Here is a 9,889-nt window from a genome sequence, read left to right as displayed (position 1 = left end):
CCCTCCCAGGCACAAGTCTGGGCAAGGGTGTTTATGGAAGACCAGCAGTCGCCCATGCTTACCGGCCTCCTCTCTCCACGCCACCAGTGTTATCCAAGGGAAAGGCAAAGGGGCTGATACAGCTTGGTACCTGTGACATCGCAACTCATTTCTACAACTGAGTGAACTGGAGCAATGTGAAATAAAGTGTCTTGCTCAAGAACACAACATGCAGCCCGGTCCAGGATTCAAACTCATGACCTCACGATTGTAAGTTCGATGCTCTAACCACTGAGCCATGTGCCTTCACAGTTATAAAATAATAGTAATAATAATGAACCTATTGTATATAGTGCTCAGGTGCACTATAACTCATCAGAAAAAAGGTGGCCAAAAGTGCATGGACATTATATAGAATAATGTACCGAAAATAAACTGTGAATGAGTCATCAAAAAAAGGAAGAAGATGGGGGTTGGATTAGGTGTACTGTTGGTTGAATTTCAGGAAGAATGGAAATTTTGAAGGATGTAGTGTCCCAACAGCTAACAACTGATGCAGGTAGTTTTTTCCATGCTTCAGCAATTCTTAATGTCAAAAGATGCTTCTGGAAGTCATGAGTCCTCTGTTGTTTTTTGATTTTTTAAGCATGTCAACAGGTGTTAGATATATCAAATTTTAACAGGTGCCCAAGGTTGTTGTTGGAAAGATGGTATATAGTCTTGTGGGTGTCTATAATTATCTATTGACAGCTTTATCTATTGAACATCCTTAATATAAGTTGCCTTCCATTTTTGAAAGCAATTTCTTGCTTCTTTTATTCAAATTGGAAGCATGAAAGGGTAAATTCACACAAAAGAGAGGATCCAAAACACAATTCTTTAGGCTCTGATCTTGATTGAAAATGTATCTGACTGTTACCCTTCAACTTCTGTTGCTGGGTGAGTCATGATGTTACTGGATGAGAGATTTATAGTTGATCATTGCTGGTACTAAACTTTGTATTTGACAAAAGCATCGACTCATAACAATCCAGTTCTACATTTAAGAGATGATGAATTATATACATTATTTACATTCGACGGATATTAGCCCTCATCTTGTTTGTTGTTAACACAACGTTTCAGCTGATATACCCTCCAGTCTTCTTCAGGTGTCTTGGGGAAATTTCGAACCTGGGTTCTCATTCCTAAGGTATTTTTCAATGTTGTTGTTATTATTATTATTATTATTATTATTATTATTATTATTATTGTTAGTGTTCAGGTTACTGCTTGGAAGCGAACTTGGAATCTTGGAGTTAGTAGCCCACGCTCTTAACCACTATGCCATATGAGAACCCAGGTTCGAAATTTCCCCAAGACAGGGAACTTGTTTTCCTTCTTTAATTTAAAAGCAATATAAATAATATTCGTTCCCACCATTTTTCTTTATTCTATACATTTTGTGTGTGTATGTGTTTATTTATGTCTGTGCATATGAATAACTATTTTAATCACTTTTTTTTTCTTGTCTTCAGAGAAAAACCAAAACCACCATCGCTGCATTTTGACATATTTTTCTGATAACATTGTTGAAACATCACTTCTCCCAAATACTGCACCTAAAGATAAATTATTCATCACCTCATTAGATCATTCGGTTTGGTTCCATAATGATGTTGATATGAATGAATGGGTGTTATATGAAACAGAAAGCTCATATGCAGGTCAGTATTAATAATTCTATTGCTATTTTACTTACACACAATAAGTAATGAGTAGTGACTTCAATCACCACATAACTCTACTTGACATGACTTCCAATCTCATCTAATGGTACCTCTGTTTTGTTCTCACTGTCTTTTTCTTGTTACCACTTTCACCCTCCGCAAAAAATTCCAAATTTTATTCAATTTGCTTTGCGGGAAGGACTGTTTCAACGAAGTTGCGTCTTGTCCTTGCCTTTGAAATGTGGAGTAGATGAAACAGGGACAACTGAAGAAGGGGGATATTCTTTATGTTGTATGTCTCGTTTCTGTGTGTGTTTCTTTTTTTGTTGTTCGAAAAATGTTTGTTTCTATGTTTTTGTTTTTATGTTTTCGTTTCTCATTGCGTTCAACGTGTTTTTGATGTCCTGTACCCATATATGCATGTATATATACATATAGATGTAAGTATGTACATATATGTATGTATATATGCATATATTTATATATTATTTATATTATTATTATATACACACACACACACACACACACAAACACAAACACACATATACATATATACACAAAAATTTCTGCCTACCAAATCTACTCAAAGGCCTTAATTGTCTTGAGACTATAGTAAAAGACATTTGCCCAAGATTGCACACAGAAGGACTGACTGGAGCGATGTGAAATGAAGTATTCTGCTCAAGAACACAATGCACAGCCTAACCTTAGAATTGAAACCACAATCTTGTGATCTTGAGTGCAACACACTAACCACTTGGCCACAAGGAGTGGCTGTGTGGTAAGTAGCTTGCTTACGAGTCTCATGGTTCCAGGTTCAGTCCCACTGCATGGCACCATGGGCAAATGTCTTCTATAGCCCCGGGCTGACCAAAGCCTTGTGAGTGGATTTGGTAGACGGAAACTGAAAGAAACCTGTCATATATATGTATATATATATGTGTGTGTGTATGTATGTTTGTGTGTCTGTGTTTGTTCCCCCAACATCGCTTGACAACCGATGCTGGTGTGTTTACGCCCCCAGTAACTTTGCGGTTCAGCAAAAGAGACCGATACAATAAGTACTAAGCTTACAAAGAATAAGTCCTGGGTGGGTCGATTTGCTCGACTAAAGGCGGTGCTCCAGCATGGCCACAGTCAAATGACTGAAACGAGTAAAAGAGTAAAAGAGAGTATGCCTTTTGTACCTGTAAAACTTTTAGAATTTGTGAATTAGAAGTTACTGAAAAACTTGAGCATAAATCCTTCATTTGCTGCTGTTGGACTGAAATGTAATTCTGTGAAATGGTAATTGTCTTTAAACTGTTCAGCTCCAAACCTCAAAGCAATTTGACTTCAGAGAATTAGAAACACAATTATATAGTCTTTACTCCTTTTTAGTTGTTTCAGTCATTTGACTGTGGCCATGCTGGAGTACAACATTTAGTCGAGCAAATCGACCCCAGGACTTATTCTTTGTAAGCCTAGTACTTATTCTATCGGTCTCTATTGCCGAACTGCTAAGTTACGGGGATGTAAACACACCAGCATCGGTTGTCAAGCGATGTTGGGGGGGACAAACACAGACGCACAAACATATATATATGTATATACAACGGGCTTCTTTCGGTTTCCATCTACCAAATCCACTCACAAGGCTTTAGTCAGCCTGAAGCTATAGTAGAAGACATTTGCCCAAGGTGCCACACAGTGGGACTGAACCCGGACACAATGTGGTTGGTAAGTAAGCTACTTACCACACAGCCACTCCTGCGTCTTTATTAATTTTTCTATTGAAATTCTTATTGTTATTTTCACGTTTCTGGTGAGAAGACGAATTTCTGCACCATCAGCTCTCATATTTCAGTATCTTATTGATATTTTTGAAAGTTACTCTCTCAGCAAAACTGTTACATGTCCACACCCATAAGCATCAGTGATGATTTAATGATAAAAGAACAAACAAACAAAGCAAAGGCACTTAAATTGCTGTCAGCCTAAATCAAGCAAGCAAGACTCATAGACATGTCTGGGCAGAGTACCTGAGGCTATTTAATATGAACAGTAACTGTAGATGCAGCAACACAACTAGAACCGATAAGGGATCCTCTATGGAGTCCTTCTACTTGCTAGAAATAGAAGTCAAAACCCACATAAATAATACCCTATTATCTCAAAAACGGGCAACCACATTGGATAATGTGGTTACAGACAAAAAGCCTGGATATAAGGGATCCTCTATGGAGTCCTTCTACCTGCTAGAAATAGATGTCAAATCTCACATAGATAATACCCAATTATCTCAAACAATGGCAACCACATTGGATAATGTGGTTACAGACAAAAAGCCAGGATATAAGGGATTCTCTATGGAGTCCTTCTACCTGCTAGAAATAGATGTCAAATCTCACATAAATAACACCCTATTATCTCAAAAAAAGGCAACCACGTTGGATAATTTGGTTACAGACAAACAATCAGGATGGTCAAAGATGGAAAAGCATGGATCATAGCCAATACAGGGAACAAACACAACAGCAGCAGCAGCAGCAAGTGGAGGCGCAATGGCCCAGTGGTTAGGGCAGCGGACGCGCGGTCGGAGGATCGCGGTTTCGATTCCCAGACTGGGCGTTGTGTGTGTTTATTGAACGAAAACACCTAAAGCTCCACGAGGCTCCGGCAGTGGGGGGTGGTGACCCCTGTTGTACTCTTTCGCCCCAACTTTCTCTCACTCTTTCTTCTTGTTTCTTGTCCCCGACTTCCTACGCAACCGCTGAGCCTGGATGCGCATTCATCCATCCGTCGATGCTCTCGGTATCGGGGGGGTTGACCTGCTTTCACTTCTACGGGTCTTACGAATAGCAAAGGACCACGTTTCAGACTTCTCCCATCTTGTGAGCTCTGAGACGAAGACTGTTCACTCAGCAGCAACAGCAGCAACAACAACAATGATGCAACAAAGGCACTGCTTGGCCTGTTAGAAGCAGTAGCTTAATCTTTTAAATTAATTTGTACTGTCTTTAAAAAGGAAGTGCACATTGAATAATGTTGTCCTAGATATACCGTGTCTGAAATAGAGAAGATAGTCAGGGCTGGAATAGCTTTGGTCATGGGTCTCCTCTATCTCAAGACTGACTTGAAGCTAAATATCAACACCAACAGTTTTGGACCAGACTGGAGCAAGACGTTATCATCATCATATTGCTTCCACAAGGATAAACATTTAACAAAATTGTAAATAATAGACATTTAGTCAATATATATGAACAAGTTTTATCGTCTTAATTTGTCTTTTATTTCCTTAAACTATAAACCACATCATATCTGTCAAACATATTACAATGAGGTATTTTTTTTCTCTCCTTGTTTCTTTCCGTGTTTCTTTTCTGTGTATCTTTCTGTTGAAGAGCGTAGGCTCGAAACGTAAAAGACTTGTTTTATTTATATTCCTGAGCGCCATACTAATACAATTGTTTGTTTGTATTCCACCTGCCTTCGTCTTTTGTTTATTTTCATAAAGCTTCCCGTTATTTAAATAATGCCTTATTAAATGGTTGGATATCAGAAAACTTTTTGAAATTCCTTGCTTGTGTTCAATATACTAACATAATGTTTTCAAATGTGCTGACTTATACCGTGGGATTTCCATGGGTCCTGCTAGTATTAAATATTCTGCAACTATGCTACTTGTTTCATTTATCATTTAGCACATGCAACTAGGTAAAGATGCTATAAAATGGCTGGCCGACAGCCAAACTAGTTAGTTTACGACAATTACTTTGCTTTCGTCAGATCCTGCTACATTTGTTTTACCTCTCTCTAAGAGGTTTGGTGTTTATGTAGGGAAAATGCACTGAAATAGTGGCTTACTGTTTCTCAATACCTTCTCCAGACCCACAGCAAAACTGAATTCAGTGCTTTAAGTGAATAAAATATTCATCTATTTCTAGTAAATGTTACAGTGTCATGACCATAGACACAAAGCAGTGATAGTGTGGTTATCTGATAGTTGGTTATCTGATACTTTAACTTTGCTGCCTATATATTGATCATTTCTTTAGAGTTGATGCAAACTTTTGCAATATATCAATTCTGTCTTTCATTCTTTCAGGGTTAATAAATTAAGTGCCAGTTGAGCACTGGGGTCAGTGTAACTGACTTACTTACCCCACCCCAAAATTACTAGCCTTGTGCTAAAATTTGAAACCAATATATCAGTTCTAATTTGATCAACTGAAGTTTTTCTTGCACATAATTGACCCTGCACATTTTCAAATGTGGAAACAGTAAGCTCCTAGTGAACTGTTTATAATCTGATGTGGGTTATCAGTTGAAACTATTTCACTTCACTTTTCTCATTAATGCCTTTGGAAAAGTCCTCATTGTATGACAATTATTCATTTCTCTCTCTTCTCTTATAAATCTGAAACCTCAAAAGAAATCATTATTTACCCAGATAGGTGTAGGAGTGGCTGTGTGGTAAGTAGCTTGCTTACGAACCACATGGTTCCAGGTTCGGTCCCACTATGTGGCACCTTGGGCAAGTGTCTTTTACTATAGCCACGGGCTGCCCAAAGCCTTGTGAGTGGATTTGGTAGACAGAAACTGAAAGTAGCCCGTTGTATGTATGTGTGTGTATATGTTTGCGTGTTTGTGTTTGTTCCCCCCCCCCCCCCAACATCGCTTGACAACCGATGCTGGTGTGTTTACGTCCCCGTAACTTAGCGGTTCGGCAAAAGAGACCGATAGAATAAGTACTAGGCTTACAAAAAATAAGTCCTAGGGTCGATTTGCTCGACTAAAGGTGGTGCTCCAGCATGGCCACAGTCAAATGACTGAAACAAGTAAAAGAGTAAAAGAGATGGAAATATAGTGGAGTAACAGCAACAGTAAAGCATAGACAAATGACCTTGCAGCATCTAGTTATTTAGTTACATCTTAACCCTTTAGCATTCAGATTACTTCATGAAATGTAATGCTTATTTATTCACATTGTTTTGAATTGATCATGCAATGTTTCATAGCTTTGAGATTTCAATGACGTGATTGTTTATTTTTAAAATGACATTGTAGGTTAGGTGTGAAAGCCAGATCTGGCTGATTTGTTGATAAAGCAGTTAATCTATTTTAGACGAATATGGCCAGTTCAATTGCTAAAGAGTTAAACATTCTGAGTTCAAATATCACCTTCCATTTTTCTGGGGTTCATAAATACCTATTTCTTTACTACCCACAAGGGGCTAGATACAGAGGGGACAAACAAGGACAGACAAAGGGATTAAGTCGATTATATTGACCCCAGTGCATAACTGGTACTTATTTAATCGGCACCGAAAGGATGAAAGGCGAAGTCGACCTCGGCAGAATTTGAACTCAGAATGTAACGGCAGACGAAATACAGCTACGCATTTCGCCCGGAGCGCTAACGATTCTGCCAGCTTGCTGCCTTTAGGTTCATAAATACCATTGCCGCCTTGTGGAGGCACTTGGCCTAGTGGTTAGAACAGCGGACTCGCGGTTGAGGGATTGCGGGTTCGAATTTCAGACCAGGTGATGTGTGTGTCTATGAGCGAAACACCTAAGCTCCACACGGCTGCAGCAGAAGGTAATGGCAAACTTCTGCTGACTATTTCGCCACAAGTTTCTCTCCCTCTTTCCTCCTGCATCTTGCAGTTCACCTGCGACGGACCGGCGTCCCGTCCAGGTGGGGAACATATACGCCAAGAAACCAGGAAACCGGCCCTTATGAGCCAGGCATGGCTCGAGAAGGAACAAACAACAACATTGCTGCCTTGAGGTTCATAAATACCATTCTGCAAATAAATAGGATTTAATTTGTTTTCTTTTTCTGTAAATGCAGGCAAACTTGCAGATAGGTTATTTTTAAAATTTCTTTTCATTGTGCTTTTGTCTAATTACAGGTGATGGAACAGGCTTTAATACAGGACGTTTCTGGGCACAAAATGGTACTTTACTTGCTTCTGTCTCTCAGCAAAGTGTCATTAGAGCAATGCTTTAAACCATGTTCTGATAACATTTCTGTGATATCGACACTTTTACTTGTCTGTTATCGTTTTGTTTTTACTTCATTAAATTATTTACGATCAACACGTTTTTATCTTCACTTTCTTTAACAATGTCTTCATTTCCATCACTAAAATGTTTGCATTCACATGTCCATGTTGATGTTGGTTTAGCATGTTGGAATCATAATGTCTGTCCATAGATTTGAATCTTGTCTCATCTTAAATGCCAGATGTATCTTCGCAAGCTTTAACTAACTACTTTTATATTATTTTTCACACATTTTCTGTAGTTTAGTTTTATCAGATGCATTTTCACCCATATTTCCCATGGCCAGACATGTCTTTCATGGAAGACTGGAAAGGAACAGCATTGCTTGTATAACAAAAATGCTCACTTACAACCATTACATGATGTCTAGACAAGGGCACACACACACAGATACATATATATATATATATATATATATTGGGTCATCCCATAAATAATGCGTTTTTTTCAATCACATGAACTAAAAGTCAGAGGGGAATAGGATAAACTACCTGCATCAACTTGCTATAAAAGCAGGTTGTGATTTTACTTAATTCTTAGTGCAAATTTTGAAGAGTGCGGTTCGATTTTAACAATATTTTTTCAAAGCTATAATAGAAGTGACAAAGGAGCATATTCAGCATATTTTGCTTTGAGTTCAATAAAGGTAACAATGCAACAGAAAGTGTGAGGAATATTAATGCAGTATATGGGGATTGGACAATAAGTGTAAGCCAGTGTCAATGGTGGTTCCAGAAATTCCAAGCCACAAACCGCAGCCTAGAAAACGAGCCCCGTCCTGGAAGATCTGTAGAGCTCAACGAGGACGTCCTGCAAACCCTGGTAGAACAAACTTCCATTGTAACTGTTGAGGAACTAGCAGAGAAGCTTGGGTTTGGTCATTCAATCATTCATTGACACTTGCATGCCATCAGGAAAGTCAGAAAATTGAGTCAATCGCATGCAGAGAGTGAATGTGTGCTCTTCTTTGCTGTTACATCTCACAAATGAACTTCTTTTGGACAGAATAGTGACCGGTGACAAGAAATGGATTCTCTATAAAAATGTCAAGTGCTGAAGGCAGTGGGTGGGGAATGGAGAAACACTGGCACTCCAAGCTAAAGAAGGTCTTCATCCATGTAAAGTGTTGTTATCTGTTTGGTGGGATATGAAAGGTTTAGTCCACTTTGAAAATTTAAACCCAAACCAAACAATAACAAAGTAGATCTACTGTGAGTGGCTTAAGTCAGCGCTAGAAGAAAAACGACCATCTTTGGTTTCAAGACAAAAGGTGTTCTTCAATCAGGATAATGCTCGGTCACATACAGCGAGGATAACATTCCAAAGGCTGAGCAGTCTGAATGGGAAACGATGCTCCACCTACCATATTCGCTGGACATTGCCCCATCTGATTGTGATTTATTCCACAGTCTTCAAAATCATTTGGATGGAAAAAATATGAATTCTGTAGATGAGGCCAGAACAGTACTGGAGGAGTATTTTTTGTCATGGACAAGTGAATTTTGGAAGAGGAACCTTGCAAGACTACCAGATAGATAGAAGAGCATTGTAGAAAATGAAGGAGAGCATATTTTACATTAGAAAATAACTTTATCTTAATTTTGAAAAATAAAAGAAGAATAAAAAAAAATGCATTATCCATGAGATTACCCAGTATACATACACACACACACACACACACATACACACACACACACACATATCATCATCATCGTTTAATGTCCACTTTCCAAGCTAGCATGGGTGGACGATTTGACTGAGGGCTGGCAAACCAGATGGCTGCACCAGGCTTCAATATATATATATATATATCATCATCATCATCGTTTAATGTCTTCCTTCTATGCTGGCATAGGTGGGACGGTTTGACAGGAGCCGACCAGATAGGAGCCTGCACCAGACTTCTGTGTCTGTTTTTATAGCTGGATGCCCTTGTTAACACCAACCACTCTGAAGAGTGGCCTGAGTGCTTTTTTATGTGGCACAAGCACAGGCAAGGTCAGTTTGGCATGGTCTTCAAATACCAACCACTTTACACTGTGGACAGGATGCTTTTTAGGTGGCACCAGCACTGGCAGGGTCACCAAGTAACTTGCAAGACAAAAATCCGATGAGAGGGGAGGGGGCATTGGGGAGGTGCTCTTGTG

At 39.0% G+C, this 9,889-nt stretch overlaps 1 protein-coding gene across 1 annotated transcript in view; it reads left to right on the top strand.

Annotated features, from left to right (window-relative positions):
• Positions 1 to 7,775, top strand: part of LOC115217917 (acyl-coenzyme A thioesterase 8) — a 30,299-nt gene extending 22,524 nt beyond the window's left edge. The window contains exons 5-6 of the mRNA XM_029787638.2: positions 1,497 to 1,685; positions 7,589 to 7,775. Coding sequence (XP_029643498.1) covers positions 1,497 to 1,685; positions 7,589 to 7,686 — 287 coding nt within the window. The 3' untranslated portion in view covers positions 7,687 to 7,775. The remainder of the gene's footprint in view (positions 1 to 1,496; positions 1,686 to 7,588) is intronic.
• The last annotated feature ends 2,114 nt before the right edge of the window (positions 7,776 to 9,889 follow it).

The sequence above is a fragment of the Octopus sinensis genome, linkage group LG1 (genome assembly GCF_006345805.1).
Source record: "Octopus sinensis linkage group LG1, ASM634580v1, whole genome shotgun sequence".
Lineage (NCBI taxonomy): Eukaryota > Metazoa > Mollusca > Cephalopoda > Octopoda > Octopodidae > Octopus > Octopus sinensis.
Note: the sequence above shows the minus strand (reverse complement) of the source record. Positions and strands in the feature narration are given on the sequence as shown.